Genomic DNA, 26,216 nt, shown 5'->3' on the forward strand with positions numbered 1-26,216 from the left:
AAACGACACGCAGCACTTCTAAATTCTCCCCACCCCTCAGAAATAGACCGGGAAGGCTCACAGAGTGAACAAAAACACCGATTACCTCTCCTGGCAGACGTCCTTGAGCTCTCAAGCTGCACCAGTTTCCAGGAGCTAGCAGTGCCCCAGCCAGTAATTCTCCTCGCAGGTTCCCCAATACTGTGGGGACTTTAAAAATTATTTCTTTTGCTCTAACCTAGTAAGTGTGTTATCGGAGAGCAGGTCAGAGTCATCACAGGAAGGCATTCCAGGATGTAGGAACAACGCCTCATGAAAAGGCAAGCAGGCCGAGGAAGTATTAAAAGAAAGAAAATACATCCACAAAACACAAGAGTGAACAAGCCCAGGAATAAGACCCACTGTGCTGGAACAAAAAATTTAGGATTATATTTGAAGGAGGGCGGGAAACACTCAGGGGTGGAGTCACAGGTGATCCCAGGGTGTGTCTTTGAAGCGCACTCCTTCCCATTGGAGGAGGGATTCCCTTGTAGGAACTGTCGGGGACACAAGGGGTGGAGATTTTTCCCAGCCTGAAATGCTAATAGGATTATAACCCATTACAATCAGCTGTAGCTGCACCTTTTCTTAGAACTGATCTCCTCTTCTGTTTCCCCTCACACCTTCCTTCCTTCCCTCCCCCCTCTCACCTTGGCCCTGTGCTCTCTGCCTATAATAACAACTTCTTCTAGCTGAGCTAATCCGTAAAATTAACAGAATCAGATTAACATAAAATCGAATTTTAACATATGCGCATGGGGAATTCACAAACACGTAAAAATTCCTAAGACAGCGAGGTCAGATCGGGTGCTTTGCAGGTAATTTAGGAAGAGTGGCACACTCTCGGGAGGTACATTGTTGTCAGGCTTCCCAGAACATAATGGGACACGGGGGAAGGGTGGTCAGCAGGCTCCACTGGGCGTCTTCCCGCCTTATGCGAAGGAGTTTATGCCAAGGTTCCTTCCCTAAACCAGCTCTTTCCACCTGAATCTCTTAGGCAGGAAAGGGGGAGGGTCAAAGGCTGTTTCTAAGTATTTTGTTTCCTAACAATCAGCTTAAAGTCAATTTGCCCAAAAGCAAAACTTTTGGTCCGATTCAGTCCCACCTTGGAAACTTTTTAATATAAGTTTCACATCCAGAAGTTAAATTGGTAGATTGCTCCATATTTCATTGAGCTAATCAGTCAGTCCTGAGAATATATACTCCAAATCTCACCTTTTATTAAATAACTGATTACTTGCTTAGCTGGTGGAGAAAGAAACTTTACCCTCAAGCTTCTTCTGGCTGCTCTAGTAATCAAATAGACATGAGACAGATTAGAAGAGAAAATAAGCAGATTTCATACATATATGTGGGAACCCCGTGCACAGGAATCAGAGACCCCACTGCAGGAGAGGGAGAGAGACAGAAAGGGAGAGAGGTATTTGAGACATCCTGAGCTAGAGATAAAGTAAGATCCCTAATCAGACAAAGGCGGATGTTGACAGAGACTGAAGGAGAAGGTCAGACAGGGACAGAAATAGATCAACAAAGTGGGGTGTGGGGTGCTGAGCTGCTACCAGCGCACAGTTGCTGACTTTGTGCCTGGCCTATGGGTTTGGGATCTCCTGGGGTGTCCTTGGCTGACTCTGCACTGTTTTCCCAGGTCCATTTATGCCCTTAGGCCCCCCAGAGCCTGGAGTTCCCACACCAGGTCAGCACTCTGGACCTGAGGGTGGACCCAGCCTTGGACAAGACACCTGATGCCAGGGAAAAGCTGAGGGGTCCTACCCCAACCCCCAGGGCAGGTCCAGCTATCACAGCTGTGCAGGGGGGTGGCTGTTCCAGCAAAGCTGCCCGAGGAGCCTGAGTAGTTTTGGAAATCAGATTGTTGGTGATAATGCAGATACCATGTATTCTAGGAAAACAATAAATCGGGTGGCTGGGGACCAGGACTTTCAGTATTAGAGAAAGGTGACACTGACATAACACGAAAGATGTGAGAAAATCCAACCACCAATTTGCAGGGAATAAAGGACAGAAAGCATATATAAAACATCAGCACAGAGACAGGTAATATCAAATCCAGGCTCAGTAAAACAAATGATCTGATTTCCTCAACAAATAAATTGTAAGAAAAGAACATACAGATAAAAAATACTTAAGATATACATCAGCAAATTCAGCACATAAACCTTAAGTGGAACCTCATTTAAATAAAGTACTCTTATTTTGAGACAATCAGGAAAATTTGAACAATAGTTGGACATTTCAAGGTATTGTCAACAAATAAACACCCAGCCTAAGAGAAAGCTTATGAGTTTGTTTGAGCCAAACTGACAACAATTGCCAGGAAGCAAAGTCTCAACGGACTGAGAAAATGCTCCGGAAAATGGCCGTTTTGCAACTTATTTTATACATTAGAATCAAAGGAGGAATGTTACATGCAATCCACTGGTTATAGATTGAGGGAGTGGGAGGGAGAAAGCAAAGCGGGGAAATCTCTGGGTTTAGATAAAAAGCAAAATGGAGAGACACAAGCTTCTTTTACACCGGTGGGTACAGGATAGTTAACAGCATTTTACAGCACATGGAGATGGTATTTGGGGAACAAGAGAACAATGACAGATTCTGTAGTTTCCTACTCTGGTGTGGTTGTTTGTGCCCCCTGGGGGGTCCGGGAAAAGGGATTACTCTGACATTCCAAAGGGTGTGTTAGCTTAGATGCAAAAGACAACGGGACAGGCTCACTTAAGGTAGAGATTGACCTTTGTCACGGAAGCTACAGGCCAAGGATATGACTTCCCCCCATGGCCCACCTTAGATAGGAATTCATGTGGTTATTTTCAGTCTCCTGAGTTTGTCAGGTTTAACCTGTGGCCCCTTTTCCATTCACATTGATAAATTACTATTATTTTTTTAGGTTGATAATTGTTTTGTGATGTTAAAAAACAAACAAAAAACAGAGCCCTTATCTTTCACGGATACATACTGACATATTTATGGATAATTTTTTTTAATTTGGCACATTCACTGAAGTCTTTCTAGAATAGAAAGTGAAAAACTACACAGAGTCTCATATGTATAGGAAGCAGATAATAACTTGAGATCAGTGATTCAGCAGGCTAGTATATATGCACTAAATGACTTAAATTATATCTGTGAACTCCCCGAAGTAAAATATTGTAATGATGTAGGAATATTTTTCCCAGGAGTCCCCAAGTGATGTAGGTGATGCAGGATCTGCCAGCAGTTTCTGGGTGTGGGCCGGGATCATGTCTTGTGAGACCAAAGAATGGAAACACGGACCCAGGAGAGGCAAAGTTTTAAAAAGAGGACAGTTTATTGAAAACAAAGAGTCAGAGCTCCCAAGCGGGAGGGGGTCCCAAATGGGGGTGCCCTGTGATTTCTATACCTTCCCTTGCCTGCTTGGTGAAGGGAACTGTTTGAAGAAGGGAACGGCGGCCTTCTAATGAAATTTGCTCTGCTTGCCCATCCTAAAGGAATTAGCAGAGCAGCCCATCTTATCTATCAGATCTGTTCCATTTGTCAGGCTAAAAAGGAATTTTATGATTAACCTCAAGGCCTTGTTACATTTTGTCATGGAGCAAGGAATGATGTCAAAACATGGAGTTTTAGGCTATGGCTGTCTTTTGTTTATTCCACCAGGGACCTCCCTGTCTCCCTAGAGACATGCTAGCTAACCTGTCTCAGTAACTTCTAGAACATATGTACAGTAGCCTATTTTATTTTTTATTTGTATTTATTTATTAATTTTTAAGATTTTTATTGGGGAAAGGGAACAGGACTTTATTGGGGAACAATGTGTACTTCCAGGAATTTTTTCCCAGTCAAGTTGTTCTTTCAGTCTTAGTTGTGGAGGGTGCAGCTCAGCTACAGGTCCAGTTGCCATTGCGAGTTGCGAGTTGCAGGGGGTGCAGCCCACCATCCCTTGCGGGAGTGGAACCGGCAACCTTGTGGTTCAGAGGACGCGCTCCAAAGAACTGAGCCATCCGGGAGCTCAGCGGCAACTCAGCTCAAGGTGCCGTGTTCAATCTTAGTTGCAGGGGGCAGGGCCCACCATCCCTTGCGGGACTCAAGGAGTTGAACTGGCAACCTTGTGGTTGAGAGCCCACTGGCCCATGTGGGAATTGAACCGGCAGCCTTAGGAGTCAGCAGGAGTCAGCAGCATGGAGCTCTAACTGCCTGAGCCACCGGGCTGGCCCCTACAGTAACCTATTTTAAAAAGAGAACAATCTAGAGACACAGACATGGCTCACACATCCGGCCACTGGAGTCAGCAGCTTTTCTTACTGTTCATTTGTTCTGGGTTTTCTAAAATGAATGATTACTTTTCAAATCAAATAATAAGTGCTAAGATGTAAAATATGCAACAAAGAGATAGAGAGACAGAGAGAGAGAAACAAAAATCCTAATTTTTTTCATTTGTTTTTCCCAAGTCTTTGAGACTGGAGGCATTGTTTCTGACGACCAATTCATGTTGGATTACTCTGCTCACATACTAATGTGTTTTTCCCCCTGAAACACAATATCGAAACCATGCAGCAACATGAACAAACAGCACACATGGACAAGACTCCTACCAAGCCAGGGACCCTGTGAAAGAACATCATGGTTTTTCCCGGTTATACTAAAAGTCAGAAGACTTACTCTCATACTTTTTACACATAATAATCGTAACAGTAAAGCGAGCATAACAGAACAGCTGTGGGGGAGGGGGGAGTAGAGGGGGTAGGGGACAGGCTTCCAATGAGGCAGTGGGATGCCCACCTGAGCCAGGTCCTGGCCCTGCCTAGGCTGTCCTTACCCCCTGCTGCTATTTCCTCATGTGTGACATGGATGGAGTCATTACAAGGGATACAAGGAAAAATATATGTGAATTTCCTGGAAGAGACCTTGGCAGTTAAGTGTGCAGAAATGTCAGCGACTTTAGTACGTCACGATGAAGTGGGGGGATATTACACTTGGTTTTTCTAAAAACTGTAATCCATAAAATAACTTTTGTGCTTGTATAAAAATGCCAAGTGCTAGTTATAAATACTGTTTAAAGACAAACACAACAATTCTTTTATACACTATTAGATGATGAATGTCTATATTAGAAAAAATAAAATTGAACAAAATAAACATTCTATGTCCTTCCGTTATTATGCTGGTGAAAAATTACCTTCACCTCCGTATCAGTTCACAGATCTCGAGTCCTGAAAACCACAGAATCTGTCTAAGTGATCAGAACACACGTCCATCCCTGACTCCCCGCCACCTACAAGCGCACTTGCTGCTAGGTGGGCACCCACGAGTGACCTCTTTCCCTGTCAAGAGTCGCAGCCACACCCACGCCTGTGCCCAGTGCAGAGGACTCACGCTTCGTTGTCAGAGCTACTGCTCATCCTAAGCTGCGCTTCTGCTCCGTATCCTCTGTGACATCTGGATGGAGTTCCACGCCGTGGCTCACAGGGTCCAGAACGAGAGAACTTGGAACTAGAGCACAACCCTTACTCTTTATCATCACCTGCAACACTTTGGTTTACCATGTGGAATTACAGAAACTCCCACAGTTTTGAAGTCTTACCATGTCATCCGACCTAATCTCAAAATACGCAGGGTTCCCCACCTCCTTTCTCTGAATTACTGACTCCACAGCTTTCCAAAGCCTGAGCCTGCCTGCTCTCTCACTTTTAAAGAATTACTTGAAAATGTAAAAAGCCAAAGTCTGAAAACAAGCATTCAAGGTCTTACTAATGAATTGAAGCAGCAGCCTGTATTTGCAAATAAAACATCTCACAGGACTGTTTTCCGTAAGAGGTCCCCCCAAACACTCAGATGTGGGTATTTTAATAATCCTCACAAAGTAGGTTTTAATCATTAAAATAAAACAAATCACAGTGATACGTTTTTATATCAAAGAAAACTTACCAGTAATCAGAAATAAAGCTGTGAGAAAAGGTTACTAAGTTACTAATGCACATGTTCCCCCCAGGTGAAATCTGGGGGAGAACTATCGATGCAACCAGCTTAGGTGAGTCTGTGTTGTGGGAATCCGGTTACATGAAGGTCGAAAACAGACAATACACGTGTGTGCTGACGGGGGATGGACCAGTGCTCACCCTCCCTCAGGCCTGGGTCCCACTTACAGGAGGGGGCATGACAGGCCCTGGGGCCGACTCCACTGCAGCTTGTTCCGGGTGTGCTTGCGGGGTGAGGGGGGATGGGCACACACATACAAATTCGCCAAGGTGCACACTTGGTGAGTTACAGCTGATTTCTGATACTCTGCAGGGCACGTGGGCACACGTCCTGAAGTCGCAGGACAAGGACTCGTAAGATGAGTGACCACCTAGCATCCGTCTTGGGTTTCCTGCTCCCCTGCTGGCGCAGCCAGTCCGCCAGGCCAAGGCCCCGCCCTCACTTGGACAGCTCACCTGCTGCTCTCTTCTGCCAACATCTGTCACACGGAGTCAGTAGGGGCCACTGCTAAAACACTGTCTCATCAAAACAACCTACCTGAGAAGTCACATTCTTACTATTATACCGTGTTTCCCCAAAAATAAGACCTAGCCAGACAATCAGTTCTAATGCATCTTTTGGGGCAAAAATTAATCAAAGATCTGGTCTTATATATACAATACAATACAATACTGAGTCTTATATTAATTTTTGCTACAAAGGACACATTAGAGCTGATTGTCCGGCTAGGGAAACACAGTATCAGGTCCAAATTATTCCACCTTCAAGCCTCTCTGCCAAGTCACTGCTGGGGCACCGACCGCAGTGCTGTGCCGGGGACCAAGAAGACCTGCCTCTCATTTTCCTCAGTCCCTCATCTTTAATCAAAACCCTTCAGGAGTTAGTTCTACATGTTTCCCCGAAAATAAGACCTAGCTGGACAATCAGCTCTAACGTGTCTTTTGGAGCAAAAATTAAATATAAGACCCAGTTTTATATCATTATATTATATATTTTATATATTATTGTATTATATTTAATTTTATATTATATATTATCTTATGTATTACATTAAAGACCCGGTCTTATTTTATAGTGAAATAAGACCGGGTCTTACATTAATTTTTGCTCCAAAAGATGCTTTAGAGCTGATTGTCCCCGGCTAGGTCTTATTTTCGGGGAAACACGGTAGGAACAGATGCAGAGCATAGTTCCTATTCCCAGGAAGCAGAACACCCAACAGAGGAAGAGTGCTGATCCCCTTACCCACCCTAATAACACGAGGACTACCAGAAGGAGGACAGGGGTCAGAGGACACAGCTCTGCAGCCAGACCCACGAGGTCCCCCGCAGAGCGGCTCCCACAGCAACAGCACTTTCGGGTAAGTGAAGAGCAGGGTCGCTATCTCTGCAGTAGGTGTTGTATCCTCCCCCCCTTGTCATGGGAACCACAGGACGAGCACAGGCTGGGATGCAGTGGGAAAAAGGTACAGTTCAGGCTGCGGCACAATGGCAGCCGGGGCCTGAAGAGTGAGGGCCTGGGTGTCAGATGCAGGAGTCAGAGCTCACAGGGGCAGGCACTGGGAGGCCAGGGAGGTTCTCACCTCCGGAGCGATTTGCGGGGCACGGGTTAAGGCAGAAGGAAGTGCAGGGGGAAGCCCGGCGACATGCAGGCCAGCCATTGCAGCCTTCTCCCCACAGCTGCGAAACGCCCGCCATGAGAGCAAACTCTCCGGGGTACCTCCAGGGCACACAGCAAAGCGGTACGTACAGAGTGTCCACTGCAGCCGGAACAGAGCTGCCTGTCTCCAGACCGCTGAGATTCCCAGGACAGCTGACCCTCGAACAATGCCCAGCTTAGGGGTGCCCACACCCCCACAGTTGAAAATCTGCATGTACATTTTGCATCCCCACCCAAAATTAGCTACAGTCTCAAAATTTCACCAGATTCCAAAGTATATGAACTTGTAAAAAAAAACCCAAAAATTTAATTCCATATCCACAAAACTCAAGTGTTACTGGTTACATTTTCTAAAGTGGCTCTAAAACTGCAAAGAAACATGTTGTAATGTAGGTGATTTGTCACCATCATCACTTGGCATCTCCCACATTCAGAATCTTACAGCCTTAAGGTACTTCATGCAAACACTCTGTGGACAATCTCCACGTTGAGCAAATCCTGACATACAAGTGTACACAGCCCGCAGCACCAGCACCTGGGGTCCAGCCCTGCTCCTTCCTCAGAGCAGCCTTTGAATGCCCAGACCAGCTCCAAGCAGGCCTCTGGCGAGACGGTCCACCTCACTCAGTAAAAACAGACGCCCGCCTCACAACACAAGAATGCTGAGGTGTCCAAAATGACACAACAGCAGCTGCAGGGTCCAGCTGTTAATAGCTGAAGTCAGAAGACTGCTCACGGTCCTGAGTGTCCAGACCACTCCTCGACTTCCAGGGGGCCACTCAGCTCCCGTCTAGAGGGCCGGCTGACCACCACTCCCCTCTTCTGGCTGAGGCATGAATTTCCGGACTGTGGCCCACAATTGTAAGCCTTCTTCCCAGGGACTCTGCCCGGGGCTAGCCCCTTCATCTCCTCCCTCCCCCTGACCAACAGCAATGCAAATTCTTTCAAAACAACTGACGTCCTTTTTCTTCTCCAAACTCTAATAAAAGGGCCCCAGGACCTGGTCCTTTTTCTGGCTATCATATGGCTCAATAAACCCTTTTTTTAATCCCCAGGAAAGCTTTCGGCCATGAAAGTGATGAACATGTCTTTCCCCCAAGATCACATTTTACACAAGGCAGGGATTACATTAATCCTGTGATCTGTCTGATATTGTTGCTCAAATATTAAAAATATTTGATATTTATACAGTCTCACGACTTATTTGTTGAGGAAAACAAGCTAAATGACTTAAGATAACTTGTGAAAGCCCTCTCATCCCTGGAATTTATCTAAAAGTAAACAATTTACAGGCATTACCTCTTTCAGTATTAACAGAAAGCCATCAAAGCCTAAGAGAACTTTAACTCTCAGGGGACTTTAACTATTCTCAGTTCAAGGACAGAGTGACAGGGCAGGCCGAGTGATAGGATGAATCAGAAAGCTGGATGAGGTCCGGACTGCTAGAACTCCCTAAGTCCTCTGTTCTCCAGAGGTACAGGTGGGAGGGGAGGGGGACAGGAGGGTGGTCTGGAAAGCCTAGGGCCCTCCCTCCCTTCACCAGCCCACCCACCGACTAGAAGTGAACAAGCCAGGACAACCGCTGGGAAGGCCAAGGCCCAGGGGCCGGTCCCTGCAAAGGAAAGTGCCCGCAGACTCCTGTCTGTCCCCAGACCCGGTGCTCCCTGGGCTCTCTGCAGTTACCTGGAACGAGCCCCACCATGGAGCTGAGGGAGCCGATGCCGCAGCCCAGATTTAGGAATGACAGCCCAGCTGCAGGTCTAGGGCCTCCATCATTTCGGAGCAGACGCAGGGAGCCCAGATGAGGATGTTGCCGTGCTTCCACGCCAAGTCCTTGTACACGTTTTCTTTGAATTCTTCAAGGTACTAATCTGCGCGGTGGAAGGCTGGGCAGCCTCTCCAGCAGTGGGGTCCGCACTCACTGCGCTTCCTTCAAGTCTCCTAACGGCCCATCGCTGCCTCCACAGCACTCGCTGCAGGCAGAGTCCACCTCCGAGACCACGCTCAGGCGGCACTGCGAGCAATGATTTTTAAAGAGCGATTCATATCACAGGTAAGAACAGAACAACAAAAGTTAGAAACACATACTTGTTTCAAATTGAATTGAATTTGAAACTAATGAATTCACAATGAATTGTGAAAATAATGCAGATGGAATGTTTTGTCAACACCCACCCCACCCACAAGGATGCCAGATTCAGAAGGAAAAATAAAAAAAATTAAATTTGAAATTCGATTATATCCATCCAGAAGTTTGTAATTTATAGTAGCACCTACATTCAAATGAAATTGAGATACCTAGAACTTAAACACCATTAAAGTATGAATTCAATATTAGTGAAAGTTGTCAACCTTGAAAATCAAGATTTTAGGATTAAAATGATCTTGAATATAGGTCTGCCTTAACAGGGATATGTCCACATATGTCAAAATCACTGAACGTAAACATGGTAAGAGAGCAGGCATGTCTAAAAAAATCATTCTAATATCTACCTCTTTCTGAATATTTCAAGTGCTGCATAACTGTTTTTTTTAATCTTTAAAGCAAAAAAAAATTGAAATTCAGGTAAATAACAATTACGACGAAGTTACTCAATGTTTATTTGAAATTCAAATGTGAGTGGTGTTCTATATTTTATCTGGCAACCCCACACCCCCACACACAAAAATGCCAGGCAGCAACCCATCCGTCTGCTGCTCTGGATCTTCTGATGTACAGATTTCAGGCAAAGACAATATCAGCAAAACTATCTCACCCAACAGAACACATTGTGACAAACACGTTATTGTAACAAATACAGAATCTGATTCAGGTTACAGTTGGGAGTGGGAGGAGCGGCCACCCCAATACCCGCTTTTGAACTTACAGGCTGTGCCACCTTTCCAGACCTTCAACAGTAAAAAGTACACGTCTTACCTTCTTCCCAACTGCCTTCAGGAATAAAAAGGAACACCCTCTGGCCCAATTAATAAATTACAATGTATGTTCATCTCACCATGGGGAAGATACTTTGTAGAGGTCTTACTCTTCCTAAAACTACACAAATATCTTTTGCACTTTTATACTTACTCCATGTAACTTTTTCAAAATAATGGTTTACCTCACATAAAATGGTAACATTTTACAAAACACCTCATAAAAAGTTGGGAAAAAGATATAAACACATGAGCTCACAAAGACTGACAAAGACTGAAACAGGGCAATTTCCATAATAACATAATTTTGTCATTACAAAGTTTATATTTGCTTTCCCCTCACAATCCTCTGGATTTCTAACATACCCCACTCACACAACTGGCAATTGTGCCGGGAGAGGTTTTCCCAGGAATGAAAACAAATGACCACGAATGAATCTCAGCTCTTTACACAAAATGTATGAAAGGTGGGGCTTTATACAAACGTCTTCACCACCAGGATTTTAGATCTGAATGTTCCATCCCTAGGACAGTCCAATTATTAGATTTTTACCACCATTCGGTTTCAGAATCTTTGTTAGGTTTTGGTCCACGGCCAGTTAACTTAGCCAGATGGGATCAAGGGCTAATGAGGTAGAATTTAATCCTGGATAAGCCACTTGGTTCTGAGCTAAAGTCTACACCCCTGGTGTAGGCCAGGCACCTGAAAATTTGGGTCACTGGCTAAAAACGGAGTTGTGTTTGGGTGCTTCAAGGTCTGTTTACGAGAAGGCCTGGAACACACATCCTCCATGTGGGTCTGAAAGCCACCTTCCACCCAGGCGCCACAGAGTGACGGTTCATCACTCTATGTCATTACCATCATTCTATCTCCAGAAAGCAAACTTGGACTATACATAGGGTATGCTTTATTTTCTACTCAGTACAATCACTTATTTTTAAGTTTGCCTCATTTTGAAAATTTATTCCAGACGCAAAGGGTAGTTTTGTTTTTTTTTAGTAAAAGTAGCTACAACCTTTTTACAGGCCTCACTGACCAGTGACAACCTCCTTTTGGCTTCACCACATTTTACAGCCAATTGGGACTGAGCAGTCATTTTGCTCCAAACCGCTTATCAATGTGTGAGGAGGGCTGGGATTCAGAGCAGGACGCACGGCCAAAGCCCTATGTTCTTTGCTCCACAACAAAGGCACCTCTAAAAGCTCTCAAGGGAGCAATATTCTTGAGCACGGAACATCTTGGTAAGTGACCTTTGCCCAAATGACAGAACAACTAACCACAGGGTCACCCTGCCCGTTGCCGCTGGTGGGACGCACGGAACCATCTGTAGGGCCTGATGTGCATGTTCATTTTGCCGGGAAGCCTAACCCTCCCCTCACGCTGGACACAGTCACTGCCCGTTACTGACCACGGACGTGACCAGTCGCGATGCCACTGGACGCTGCTCCTTCCCAAACCCGCACCAGACCAGCCGGGCGCGGCCAGCCCGGGTCTCACGATTGGCATCCGGAGGTCAGCAGCGCAGGAAGCCACGACCACGGGTGACGACTGCGCCCTGTGGGTTGTCAGACCCGCAGCCAGGGCCACGTGCCCTGGTGAATGTCCTTCTAAAGGGGACAGTAATTCACGTACAAGGTGACCTGGGAAAGGCCCCACACCAGCCGCTGCCGGAGGGAGAAACGGCTTCTCGTCGCGACGACCTGAGTTCTTACAAGACACTTCAAAGGCTGCCACGTACACACCTTCCTGGGCTCGACGACAGCCCGGCCGTGGGACCGGGGACGTGGGGACATTCGTACCCGACACCCAGAAAAGCCGTCTGACACCTGGAACCGCGCGCACGGAACGTCCTCGGCCGGAGTCTCGCCCCGGGGACCCCCGGCACCAGCGGCCTCGGGAGCGGACGCCGGCACCGCCCGAGTCCCGGTCGCCGACGGCCCCGAGCGCGGGGTTGTTCGCAGGACACGGACGTCGCCGGTTTTCCGGCGGCAACGAACTCCACACCCCGAACGGAGCCGCTCGCTTCAGCCGCCGCTTCGCTGAAACGCGCGAAGGAAACGACGACAGGACGTGACTGACGGGGAGGCCCGGCCGCAGGCGACCGCTCACTCGGCCGCAGGACACACGGGACCCGGGCGCGCGCTCCGCCCCCGGCGGCCGCCCCTGCCCCGCGGCCCCTCAGCGCCCCCGAGGCGCCGGCCGCCGTGCTGCGCCGCGCTCACCTCCCGCCGGGCCGCGGACGCCCTCCCCGCGCCAGCGCTCGGCGCGCCTGCCCAGGAACCGCACGCGCCTCCCACTCAGCCGGCGGCGGGCGCGGCGCGTCAGGCGGGAGACGGGCCCGCGGGCGTCGGCCACCGGCGCGGGCAGCGAGCGCCGGAGGGACCTAACGGGCCCGGCCCGACACGCGGGGTCGGGAGGCGGACAGGAGCGAAGGGCCGAGGGCGGCCGCGGGGCTCCCCCTCCGGGTTCGGCCCGCGCGCCCCCGGAGCCCCTCGGCGCCCCTCGCCCGCGCGGTCCGCCGGCGCCGCCATAAACCTCCGCCTCCTCACCGCGCCTGCGCGCGCGACGGCCCCACTGCGCCTGCGCCCGGGCCCGACGCTTAAAGGGGCCACGGCCGTCGTCCGGAGGGCCCCGATCCCCGCGCCGCGGGCCTGGCCCTTTCCTGGGCCGATCGCGGCCGGTCGACTGACAGCCGGGCGCCTCGGAGCGAGGAGAGGCACGTGCCCTGCGCTCTGCGGGGATGCGGCGGTCAAAGGGCAGCCGAGGGGAGAAGCCTGACTGCCGCGCCGCGCCGCGAGCCACGACCCCTCGGAGAGCGCGCTGAGCAGGGCCCGCTCCTGTTCAGGAGACGCTCCAGGGAGGGGCCGGCAGGTGAGAAGAAATGAAAACACAGCGTGATGGACCGTAAGGCGGCGCTGGCCGATGTGGTTTGGGCGGCACCGGAGGCACGCTGGGGAGAGGCCCCTGCGCGCCCGCCGTCACTGCGCGTCCGCTCACCGCCACCTCCCGCACCGGCGTCTCTTTCCTGGGCCCCAGCGGAGAAACGCACTGGGACGGGCCGGGCAAACTCCCTCCCGCACAGCGAACTGTGAGCCAGAACATTGCTGTGCCGCTGGTTTGTCCAGAACGGACAGTGAGGACGGCGATGACACCGAGTCCCAGCTCAGTGTAACCTGAAAAACCGAGTCACCGCTGTAAAGGTTTGCTTCCTGCATGTCGACTGCAAACAAAAGGACTTCATGGGGGGCTGCGGTGCAGGACGTGCGCCACAGTGAGCCGTCTGCCGTCCGGGGGAACAAAGGCGAGGAAATGGGGGCGCGCTTCCAGTCGGAAGAACCCCTGTAGGGCTTTCGCTGCCCCCGCGGCTGTGAGAGCCCCTCCTGCCGGCCCTGCCGACTCCTGTCTCAACTGAAGTCTCGTTAGTGTTGACACGGGCCGTGGTGGGGTTTGCAAGGGGGCCAACTGGTCCAGTTTCTTTGGGTCCTACGTGGCAGAGAGAACGTGCCCAGTGATGTGCGCACGCGAGCCCCTCGCGCGCAGGAGGAAGGAGGAGGAAGCTGGCCGCGGCGCGGCCTCCGGGTGGCCGTGCGCCAGAGGACAGGCACGGGGCCGGTGTGCGCGCTGCGCACGTCCGCACGGAAGTGCCGCGTGAGGCGCGCCCACTTGGTTCACGTCCAGGTGCGGCCGGCGGCCCGGGAAGCGGCCGGCCTCAGCTTCGGTGCCCTGTGGGACACCCCCTGGCAGGCTGAGCCTTGGCTGTCGGCGGTAGACTTGCTCTCAGGGCAGGGAAGTCGTGGGACAGCATCAGGCTTTGGGACGCTCCTAACCAGGCAGGACCCTGCACAGGCTGCCTGATGCGCCCTCACATGTGACAGCTGAGGTACCTCTGTGGGACATCAGTCTGAGTGGTGGTGTTTTCAGAGTACAGCACTAAGACTTCCTTTGCTTCAGGTCACCCTTTTTTTAAGTTTCTCTTTATTGTGGTAATACATAGGTAACAAAATTGACCATTTTAACCATTATTAATTTTACAGTTCAGTGGCATTAAGTATGTTCTCATGGTTGTGCAACCATCACCACCATCCATCTGCAGAAGTTTTTTCATCATCCGAAACTAAAACTGCACCAAGAACCTCTGAAACTGACCAAGAAGGAGGGACCGGTGATGGACTTGCTCTCATACCTGAAACAACCAAGAAATGGACAAAATATGTCATAGGACACTGGATATTATGCAGCAAAGCTCAGTGACCCCTGCGAGATGAGAATCCAATGGGTTGAGCCTTACAGTTGCCCCACCTTACTTCTGTAGGATTTTCCAGGTACAGTGCAGACAGGAAACCCAGCAGAGCATGGAGAACTCCCTGAGTTCAGGAAACAAAACAGAAAGAGAGGAGGTCACAGGAGCCAGCAGTCACAGAGCAGCGTGCTGCTGTGAAAGAGCTTGGAGACTGCAGCAGGTACTCAGCAGAGCGCTCATCAGCACATGAGTGTGAGGGGACACTCAGGCCCAGGAAGAACCACCAGAAACGATGGGTTGACTGCAGTCGCACAGGCAGAAGTGTGGTGCCGCTTCCCACCAGCCAGACTGGGAAACCTGACAGTGCAGAGGACACAGAGGGTCTTACCCAGGCGTCAGGAATAAATAATTAGCCCCACACAGGTCACTGCTGAAACCCCACCAAACAAATCAAAGACAGACATGAAAGGATCAAACTGTTTCTAGTCACTGTGTCCCAGAACAAACCCCAAGAATATTTATAAGAATACAAAATTTTCGGCACTCAACAAGGTAGAATTCAGTGTCTGGCATCCAATCTAAAATTGACAGATATACAAAGAAGGAGGAAACTCCCACTCATAATGAGGAGAAAAATCAGTCAAGTGAAACTGACCCAGAACTGACACAGACCTCAGTTCCAGTGAACAAACACACTGCAACGTGCACAGCGGGCTCCTGTGCTGCCCTGTAGCAGTTGTAGCACAGTGGTAAGTGCTGGCACCTAAACATACCTCAGCACAGAAGGGGCACGGGAACAGCACGTGAACAAGGTTAAACTGGCTCACCTGCACAGGGCCTCACGTGACCAGAGCCTGCAGCCCTGGAGCTGCCCTGGGTGGGTCGGTGGGTGGGGTGAGGGAACATGAGCCTGGGCCACCACCGGGCACCTCTGTAGACTTTACGACACTGTGCACTTAGGCTGCACTCCAGTTATAAAAAAACATAACGTGACCTGATCTTACTTTTAACTTTTTTACTGTATAAACTTAATTTTTTTAACTTTTTGGCTTTTTGGTAATAACACTTAGCTTACAACACATTGTACAGCTGTACAAAACTACTTTGTCTCCTTATTGAATGTTGCATGATGGGGTCTCTGCTCCCGTGTCAGGCAGGAGGTGCTGCCAAAGCCACCCTCAGTCCCTGATGCAGAGGACATGGAGGGTGCGTGGACAGCAGTCCCTGGGCAGCCCCCCTCATGCTGACATCTCCAGTGGATGTACAGTCTCACGCCCACTGTTAGTCTCCTGGGCTTCCTTGCCCACAGGCCCACCAAACACCGTTTGGCCGGGAGCAGGCTGGGGGGTCCCCAATGGGTGGCCTGATACCGGGCCCTCTCTCCCGCCTCTGACAAGCATAAAATGAGCCAGGAAGCGTCCGCCTCGGGGGCCCGGCGTTGCCACAGCTCAGCTGCGGTGTCGCAGGTCCCACCCAGGTCCTCTGGAAAGGGAACAGATACCTCGTCCTCATTTCAAGGCGTTTGTACCCCAGAGGGAATTCACAAGTGTTCAGATGTGGGTATCAGAGCGGCCCTGCTCTTTGTACTGCCGTGGTGACAGCAGTTTGATGTTGGTTTGGAAATACTTGTAAAGAGGTTGGGAAGGGATTGATGCAAATAATTCCTCATCTTAGAACAAACCACCTGAATCAGAAGTTACCGACGCACAGGAACAGAAGGGCCCAATGGTTAATTTCACACATGCACGTGGTCAGGCCATGGCGCCCAGATGTTAAGGCAGCAGCAGTGAACAGGTTGCTGTGAGCATGTTTTCCCACATAATTAACATTTAAATCGGTCAACTTTGAGTAAAGAAAATTATTCTCCATAATGTGCGTGTGTGGGGGGGTGCAGATTCTGCCTTCAGATGTCCCTACAGCATCAACCTTACTAGGTCCCCAGTCTGCCCTGCCGGTTTCAGACCGAGGACCCATAGTCACACAAGCCAGCGCGTGAAAGTAAAGCTAGCTAGCTATCACCTATCGATCATCTATCATCTATCTATCTACCTCCCCTATTTCTATCATCAATCATCTGCTGATGCTGTTTCTCTGCAGACCCCTAATACAGGGCCCTGACAAAGAAGTGGAGTCATACTAGGGTCCAGAGGTCTGTCTACAGGACACCTGGGGTGGAAAAGCCCTGAGGAGCTGACACCACATTTCTGAGGATGCAGATCCCACAGTTCAAGGGCCTGTCTCCCTTAGCCAGCCGCTCAGCCACTCCTCACTGTCTCTTGTGACTTATAAGAGGAAAAGCGTGACGGAAGAACATGAGAGGGTAGCAGCCTCAGAGAAGTGGGGCCCGTCAGGGAAGAGCAAACCCCGGAACTTCTGGCTATAGCTATTGGTGGACCAGACCAATCACTAGGGGAGGTGGCAATAGCAGAAATACGCATTCTGTGGGCACCAGGTGGGTGGTAGCTAGACTTGGATGCAGACAGGAGGGCTCTGGGTGGCACCTCCAAACCCAGGGCTCAGCTACCGTGTTTCCCCAAAAATTAGACCGGGTCTTATATTAATTTTTGCTCCAAAAGACGCATTAGGGCTTATGTTCAGGGGATGTCATCCTGAAAAATCATGCTGGGGCTTATTTTCCAGTTAGGTCTTATTTTCGGGGAAACACAGTAGCAACTGCGTCAGACATCAGGTGGCTGGTGACCCTCCAGGAGCAGGCTTGGTGGGTAGTACAAGTAGGGAGGTGCAAGGGAGGGGAAGCAGGTTCCACGGTGATCCCAGAGGGTCAGGAAGGGTGCGTGATGTGGGGTCTGGGTTCCCCCTCCCTCCTTCATTAGCATGTGCTGTGGACCCCTTTTTAGAGAAGGAAACTGAGGCACCCAGGCTGGAAGTGACCTGCGGTAGGTCCACAGATGTGAGAAGAGTCAGCTCAACCCCAGAGCGCTGCCAGTTGTGCCTCTGCATCAGAAACCAGGAGCCCCCATGCGGGGGACCTCGACCAGCACCCCTAACTCGCATCCATGTGCCTCCCTCAGATCTGGTTGCAGCCCCGTCCAGACAGACTTTCTGGGTTCGCCCCCATCCCTACAGATCCCCCCATCCTACAAAGCACACGTCCTGTGCTTGGCTGAATGTCCCTTTGGTGTCTCCAAGGCTCTGCATTTGGCTGGTGAGGGGCCACTAGGGACCCTTTGATGGGAAGGGTACACCTGGATATGCTCAAAGGTGCTCGGTATCTGCCCACCTGAACCTCGCCAGACCAGGGTGGAGATCCCATGACACGTTCCATTTAAAGGGCCTTGGTGCTGGAACAATCTTTGAAGGTCCTCAATCCTGACCCTGGGCTCTAACATGCAGGGAGCAGCCCCTCCCCCATGCCACTGGCCACCCAGGGGCGCCATGACACTGCTGAAAGCTGACCCAGGGCACCTCCAGCATGATTGGGGGGGTGGAGATGGCATTTAAGGCAGAGCGCTGTGGGCAGTGAGTGGGCCTTGGGGCCTGGAGCCGACCAGCCACATCGGGATCCCTCACACCAAGGCCTCTGGGGCACCCTCCCAGGAACGCTGAGCTGTGGGGAGGGCGGGGGTGTCCGTCCACACGTTTCAGAACAGCCTGGTCCCCACTGCGGTGAACGCACAAGCTCCTTGTACAGTGAGCAAACAACATACCAAGAGGCTAGTTGCTCAGGACCTCAGTGGTGCAAACAAGTCCCTGGCCGTGACCGCTCTGAGTGTCATATTCAGGGAAACGACGTGGGTTGCTTGTGTGGAGTCAGGGCCAGGCCTGAGAGGGAAGTGTACACCCACCTACTGCCCAGGACGGCGGCTCGGCGGCCTGTTAGCTAGCTCTATCGGGGACAGAGACGGCGGCCCCACAACACACGGCTCCGTCACAGTCAGAGTGGACTTTTATTAGGAAATCTCCCTGCAAACACACCGAGAAGCGCTGTGCTGTGGGTTCAACGCGTTTCCTGAGGAAGGAGGGTCACAGTATCAGAGCTGCCAGGGGAAGGAGCCGGTGAGTGGCGACGGCTCAGTGCTGCGCGGCCAGCACTCCCCCAGCGACAAGACTGAGCCATTGCGATCAGCACACAACGCGACATGAGAAACACCCAGGCACACACCACTGTGCTACACACATACAGAAGTCACGGCCACAATGCTGCCGGCTGTTCTCCGTGCCTGAAACAAGGGGCCACAGGGATAAAGAAAAAGGAACCAGAAACCTTCCTTTCCATCGGACCAAGGGGAGAATGTCCCCACATTATCAAAATTCCTGTTACAAAATACTTTTTTAAAAATTCCAGTATTAAAAGAATAAATAACAAAATATATAAAAAATAACTTGGTTGCATCAAAATTATAACTGGAAGTTACAGCAAGAGTTTTCTGTGTGGCCTGTCTCATAGTCACATAGTTTTCCTTACATTTCGTTTCTTTCTCATGGTGTCCTGGTGTGGGGTCTAGTTGAAATAGTATAAAATTAATAAATAAAAATGTCAAATAAATAGCAAACATTAACATAAGAGGTTGTGAATATAAATACTTACATCTTGACAAAATTAAATAATTTACAGAATAATTAAACTAACTACTTTCTTCCAGGAAGAGCAATGTCTCTACTTTTAAATACTAACTTGGAATTGCAGTCACAATCAATTTTGACTCTATTTACATGTAGGAACATTGTGTTTTTAACACATCAAATTAAAATTTACCTTTTTTCGCATCTTGACTAGATCTAAAAAGAAGTGAAACCTTGGTGGTCTCCCATTAAGAATGTGCCCCGACCTCGCTGGTGCTGTCCTCGCCTCAGGCAGGCTCGGCTGTGACCCAGTAATTCGGCAGTGAGGGTCACCAGCCTGGGTGGGCACGCAAAGAGCCAGAGGCCCCAGCACGGACCCGACCTGGGTCTAAAGGCCGCGGCCCCAGGAGGGGCCTGACCCCAGGCCGCATGTGTCTGCAGGCTCGGAGGTCCTGCTGCCCAGACGCCCGGGCTTCAATGCGCAGGCAGCGCTGACTTTCAGGGGCATCCCAGCTGCAACCCCTGGAGCTGACACTGGGCTGCAGGCCCATTCCTAACACCCCTGGAACAGCACCTTTTTCCATCTTCACACAAAACTGAATTGAAGAAAAACAGAAAGCACAGTGCCGCGTTGGCCTGGCTGAGCAGATGCCAGGCTGTGCCCCAGCCCAGCCCCAGCCCGACAGACAGGAATACTGTGGCTGCAAACTCCAAAACTTCCCTGAGACCTTGTCCATCAGCTTCCCCTGGAGACTTCGAGCTGCTCTTGCGGGTTATTTCCAGGAAACAAAAATAAGTCAATTTGTGTATCTTGGCAGCCCACACGCGCACGGGAGGCCGAGGCCCCCAGCCTGGCAAGCGCAGAGGAACGTACTGGGTTGCAGGCGCCCAAGGCCACCCCGGGCTGCCAGCCTGTCACTGTGAGCGGGGACTCTCCACCAGGAAGGCAGGGCGAGGGAGGTAAATGCTGGAGCCAAGTGGGGTGCTCTGGGCACCCCCGATCCGTGAGGCCAGGCCTAGACCTGGATGCCCCGCACGGCCTGCTTGATGCTGTCCAGGAGGTCCTTGTCACCGGGGTCCTGCTTGGAGCACATGTCGGTGAGGGTGCTCACATAGGCGTCGAAGTTCTGCTCGCAAATGGGCTCCTGGAGTAAGAAGTGGCTTAGCCAGCCCTGACCAGGCCGTGGCCCCATATACCCAGAGATAAGGGGCCACAATGGGAAACAGCAGACGTACCCCAAGGCCACCTGCACCCCCCACACAGCCTACACTTCCCATGTGGCCTGCACCCCCCAGGCCGCCTGCACCCCCCAGGCCACCTGCACCCCCCACGCCACCTGTACCTTCCACGCCACCTGCACCCCCCAGGCCACCTGCACCCCACAGGCCACCTGAGACCACCCCACAGGTCCAGGGGCAGCACTTGGGCCAAAGCAGCACACGGTCCCAGTTGTGCCCAGTGAGCACCAGGACTAACCCCCCTCCCGCCCACTGAGCCCGTCCTTGGCCGCCTACCATGTGTGGAAGGCGGATGTTGGCAAGACTCTGGATCAGGGCCTGGCTCAGGCCCGACAGCTCCAGAAACAGGGCTTCGTTCTGCTCCTCAATGAGCCTGTTCTCATCCTCGATGGTCTTCAGGCTCCTCTCCATGGACGAGATCTGCACAGACAGACGGACAGATGTGGGAGGCCCCGCCCATGTCCTCCCTGGCACAGCGGGCACGCTCACTATGCCCCATCCCACGTCTCAGAGCAAGTGAGGAGGTGGGCGCACTACCACAATGACGGCTGGTCCTGCCCTGGTCCCGAGGTGGAGGTGGGGACACGGTGACTGAGTCAGGGGCTCCCACATCTGTCCTGAGTCAGGGCTGGGGAGGAGCCCAAAAATCCAAGCTCAAATCCTGGCCCCCCCAGCAGCCACGCTCCATATTCCGTGTGTCTAATGGGAATACCTTGCGGGCTGTCTGGCTGCCTCTGGGTCCCCCCAGAAAGACAAACGGGGTGCCTAACGCAGCCGAGTAGAGCTGTCCAGCCCTGCCCTGGAGTTCCCAGCACAGACACACCTGCCCCAGACCCACAAACAAGAGTCCCAATGAGAAGCCCAAACGCCTCTCCCCAGGGGGCTCTAAGGCTCCCACAGTGGGATCCCACAGAATGGTGACAAGAATGATGGCCAAGGCAGTCCTGCCTACTCTGGGTGGCCCAGGCCACCGGGGTCGATAGCCCTGAACCGAGGTCCACAGCCGGTGCAGGAAGGGTGGGCAGCCTGCCCTGCCACCTGGACTGGAGAAGACATGCTTGGAGGGCAGCCCCCAGCTGGACTATGGCTGGAAGGAGCCTGGGGCGGATGCAGTTCAGTGTCTGCCACACAGTGAGCTGTCCCCTGTGTGGAATGGGCAGCTGCCTTTTAGGAGGCTGTGGACCAGGTAGCGTGTTTTCCTCTGACTACGTGGCTCTGGGATCTGTGTCTGGCGAACATCACGCTTCTGTCACCTGGTGACAAGCCTTTGGCTTCAAAAGTGTTGAGTATGGGCTGGGGTATCTGTCTTCTCTTTGCCTGAGCCTTTCTGCAGAGCCCATGACCCAAAGCTCCCTCAAGGGGAAAGGGGTCCATGCAAAAGGATGCTGGTGAGTAATCTGTCTTTAAACAGGTGGGCGTTGGCAAATACCGAACCATCCTAGGTGCTGGCCCACAGTTCTGACTGTGGGAGGGCCCTTGGGCTTTCAGAAGGGCAGGGTCACGGGACAGAGGGTGGCAGGCACACAGCCATGTGTCTCGGCGCTACGTCGGCTGGACACTCCCTCTCTGCTTCTACTGCCTGTGAACCTGGGGGGACACTGCACAGCACAGCCCACCCGAGCTCCACGGGCTGAGGCTGTTCTTACACAGGTTTCTGAGGAACGTGGCCGGCATCACAGCCTGTTAGCTGGCAGAAGCGTAGCATAACATATCCCACTGCAGACTCCGGACAGAAGCCCCACCACCTTCCCATGGTCCTCTCTGCCCTCCAGTACTGCAGGGCCTGGTCACCTCCCTGTCCCCTTGTCCCTACAGCCATAAGGACATGACTGTGTGTGCGCCCAGTTCAGCTCTGGCCCCCACTCAGCAAGTGCGGCTCCTCCTGGCTGAGACATCTGCGCTGATCACTTTCCTCCTAGAAGCGCGTTCTTACAACAACCACAGGAGTCGGATGCAACTGCTGTGTCCATTTCACTAAGGGGACACACTGATTAAGAGGTTGGCCAGGTCACTTTGCCGGCATGTAGCCGTGAAGGAATGGAAGCCAGCTGCAGCCAGTCTCTTAGAACACGCACAGAGCTACGGATCCCACTGCCCGGACGAGAGGCGCCCCGGGACCACTCGTGCCAACAGCCACCAGCACCAGGCGCGAGCGCTGGCACAGCTACCAACCCTGATGGCAGAGCGCACAGCAGACTCTGCTCCCAGCCCACAGGAGGAGGCCAAGGGCCAAGGGCAGAAGGACTTTCTGAGGCTGCACCCAGCGGCTCCACCCACCTGGGACTGCAGCTGCACCATGGCGGCCTCCATCTCCGAGTTGGACTCATTCAGGTCCCGAATCTCCTGGTTCAGCTGCTTGATCTCCTCGTCGTTCTCCAGCACTGCCCCAGGGAGAAACCCGGTGGCACGCTCCCTCCAACCCAGGCCCGCAGGTGAGGTGAGCGGAGGCCTGGGTTCTAGATGGAACTAGGGGCCCCTCCCAGCAGAGGCCCCGGGCCCAGTTTCCCAGCTCCCCTAGCTGGGTGGCTCTAAGCCCACATTTCATGCTGGGGAAGTGGTCTTGGAGTCTACAAGCCGTGTCTGCGGTTTGCCTCCTAGCCCTGGGTCATTGGTGGCAAAGTATAAATCTCCTTGGCAGGTATTAATTGCTGAGATAAAAATGGAAGTTTCTTCAGAGGGTGCTGAGTTTCCTCAGCGTCCTGCTTCACTGTGACTGAGTGAGTTCACAGCTCCACAAATCCTGAGAGCACTCACCAATGCCCGGGTTAGGGCAGGCACCGCCACTCAAGGGCTGGGAGCCGAGACATGGGGCCACCACAGGGTCAGAGCTGAGGTCGGGAGACCCATGGGATCGGGCCAAGGGGTGTGTCCACCACGACTGGCTCCAGGGCCGCTGTGTCTCCCGAGGCCCGAGCCACAGGGAACGCTCACTCACCCAGGCTGTAAGGGTCCCAAGCAGAGAAAGCAGGTGGAGTGTCCTTACCATCACTCGTCTTAAACTTTGTACTGAGAACCTCGTCCCCTGAGAGTTTTCCCTTCTTTCCAGCAAAGGTCGCTCTGGGACAACCAGACAAGCTGGAAGCAAAGGTCACACACCACAATGAGAGCCAAGTGCTCACCGTCTGGCAGCCTGGTAGGATCCTGGATGGAACTTTCTAGCTCATTTCCCTTTGCCCTCTGACCCTGGGGCCAGTGCATGGCTCCTTACTCCTCATCCAGCAGGCCTGAAGGCTTGTCTCCCACACGTCTTGGGGCAAGCTGCTACTTCCTTCTTGGGGGGCCGTCCTCGTCTTCCCACTGCTGTTTTCCCACAGCGCCCCCCACCCCTTGCTATACTGGAGGCTTTACTTGTTTGCTGGCTTGCAGTCTGCCCCCCACCCGCCCTGCCCAAATCTGCTGGAGGAGGGCCAGTTGTCATGCTCGTTTTCTGCTCCATTCCCAGAGCCAGTGCTCGGTGGACTCTCAGTAAAGGCTTGTGGAGCCAATCAGTTAATTAATCTTATAGGAGAAAAGACGAGGGCAAAAAGAAGAAGAAAAAGAAGGTTTCTGACAGGACCCAGTGGTGGCCTGTGCATGTCAGCCATCACCTTGGCTGCCTGGCACAGAAAGGAAGAGGGCTGGCGAGGCAAGGCCCCCCGCCCTGGGCAGGTGACCGCCAGTCGGTGCTGCCCATGCCCACGACCCAGACAGGGAATCTTGTCACCAGGTCCCTTGCAAAACAGACAGAGTCCTGGCCCCAAACTTCAAAGAAGAAGCCCTGTGTGAGGGGCAGGGCACAAGGTTTGACAGAAAAAGCTTTCCACGAGAAGCTGGCAGCCTGTTACGAGAATACGTGCGCTGGGCACAGGGGACTTGTCAGGGGACTGCATCGGATGTGGTAGGGACGCTTATGACAATAGACGTATTGGGTGACACGTCACAAACACCATCATCTGGTCCCAACAGACTTCCAGTATCCTTCTGCAGTCGGCGACCAATCAGACCTCGCTTTTCCCTCAAGAAGCGCCATGTCACACCTAAGCCCTAGTCCAGCCCTCCCTGGGCTCCCCACTGGAGGCACAGAGAGGGCAGGGTGGGCAGGGGACGTTACCTGCGGTGGGTAAGGAAGCTGCCGTTGGCATGGCCAGAACCATCGCAGCCCGGAGTGGGGCAGGTGGGCCCCTCGTTCTTCAGCGACTTCCAGGAGAATGAGGAGCCGTTGACGGAACCCTCTTTCTGCCTCCGGGCGGCCAGCGGGCAGCCAGACGCACTTCTGTGAGAGGCATATTTGCCACTGATGTGACCGAGACCCACGCAGCCTGGAACTGGGCACCTGGGCGCAAAGAGGTAAGAGGTGAGCGAGGATGCTGGGGGCGGGAGGAAAGGCCCAGAGACCCGCCCCAGCCAGGCGCCGAGATCAGCTGGGGGCTCCCACATAGACTGCCAACGCCGCAGCGGGCCCTGGAGCCTCTGGGAGCTGAGGCTGGCAGGCACCACACTCCCTCGCAAGCCTTGGCCTCATGCGCCCTGCACAGATGGAGGCTCAGCAGCCGCCTTCCCTCCCTGGTCCACAGCATACCCCAGTATGGCCCCCCGGGGCCCTGGGGCTGGCTCGTAGGGACCTCTGGGTCCACACCTAGACCTTGCTGCCAGCATCCCTGCTGTGTCACTCCAGCAACATGGAATTAAAGTGTCAGCTGAGCTTGCACAAGCATGGAGTGTGGGGGCCTAGGAGTCACAGGTCAGAGGTGCACTATGAGCCAGGCAGCTCGGGACAGTGGAGGCCCTGTCACCCGGCAGCATCCCAGAGTGAGGCTGGTCGTGGCATGACGCCCGCAGATGTCCCAGCTCTGCCACGTCTGAAATGTGTGGTCTGGAAGGAAGAACGCGAGGCCACAGAGTTCAGGCAGGAAAGAGGGGACTTGGACCCCCACAATGACTCCTGTGCCAGGGGCCTGGGGCGGCATTCCCCTTTGCTCAGGCTGTTGGAGGGGAGGGAGAGGGTCCCCTATGGAAATAACAAATTCCCCGGGGACAGGGAAGTGGCAGAGAGGTTCAGAGTCCCTGCCCCTCATGCTGCCATCAGCATCTGTGCGGTCACAGGAAATGCCAGTGCAGAGCTCTGGGCATTCCCCTCATGCCCGTGGGGAGGGACCTGGACCCGGAGCTCCCAGCTGTGCCTTCTGAGCTCCCCGACGTGTCAGGCTCACCTGGAACCAACCCGTGACAGGGGACAAGTCATCCGTCCTCTCCCCCCAACAAATGAGACTCATTTAGCTGTTTGTCAACCACGTTCTATGTGCACACTCGGCAAACACACGGGACCCCAAGAGGCGACACAGTGCCCAGTGTAGAGAGAGGCTCCTGAGTACAGAAGTGAGAAGCCGGGAGCCCTTGGAGGGCAGGGCCGTCCCAGGGACTCCTGCTGCGACTCCTGCTGCGGCAGTGGGGTTAGGGACGGGCTGTGCTGCCCAGTAGCAAGGCCACCCCAGACCCTATATTCGTATGAGAGGTGGCCACTGTGGACACTTTCCTGGCCACCTCACCAGGACCCATGCATACGTGTCCCCCTCTGCTGGCTCTCATTTCTTTCTTACTCGTCCCACCCACGTGGGCCTCAGATGTGTGGGACGTCCACTGAGCCAGTCCAAGGTCATCTCAGCCCAGAGTCCA

The 26,216-nt window shown here is 52.6% G+C and overlaps 1 protein-coding gene across 6 annotated transcripts in view; it reads right to left on the minus strand.

The window, feature by feature from the left end:
• Positions 1-18,039: 18,039 nt before the first annotated feature.
• Positions 18,040-26,216, minus strand: part of MYT1 (myelin transcription factor 1) — a 56,936-nt gene continuing 48,759 nt past the window's right edge. For all 6 annotated transcript variants that reach the window (XM_033094533.1, XM_033094535.1, XM_033094534.1 and 3 more), the window contains 5 exons: positions 24,655-24,876; positions 23,548-23,639; positions 22,842-22,945; positions 20,841-20,984; positions 18,040-20,470 (listed from right to left, as the gene is read on the minus strand). In XM_033094533.1, coding sequence (XP_032950424.1) covers positions 20,342-20,470; positions 20,841-20,984; positions 22,842-22,945; positions 23,548-23,639; positions 24,655-24,876 — 691 coding nt within the window. In that variant the 3' untranslated portion in view covers positions 18,040-20,341. The remainder of the gene's footprint in view (positions 20,471-20,840; positions 20,985-22,841; positions 22,946-23,547; positions 23,640-24,654; positions 24,877-26,216) is intronic.

Source organism: Rhinolophus ferrumequinum, chromosome 23 (genome assembly GCF_004115265.2).
Source record: "Rhinolophus ferrumequinum isolate MPI-CBG mRhiFer1 chromosome 23, mRhiFer1_v1.p, whole genome shotgun sequence".
NCBI classification, from domain to species: domain Eukaryota; kingdom Metazoa; phylum Chordata; class Mammalia; order Chiroptera; family Rhinolophidae; genus Rhinolophus; species Rhinolophus ferrumequinum.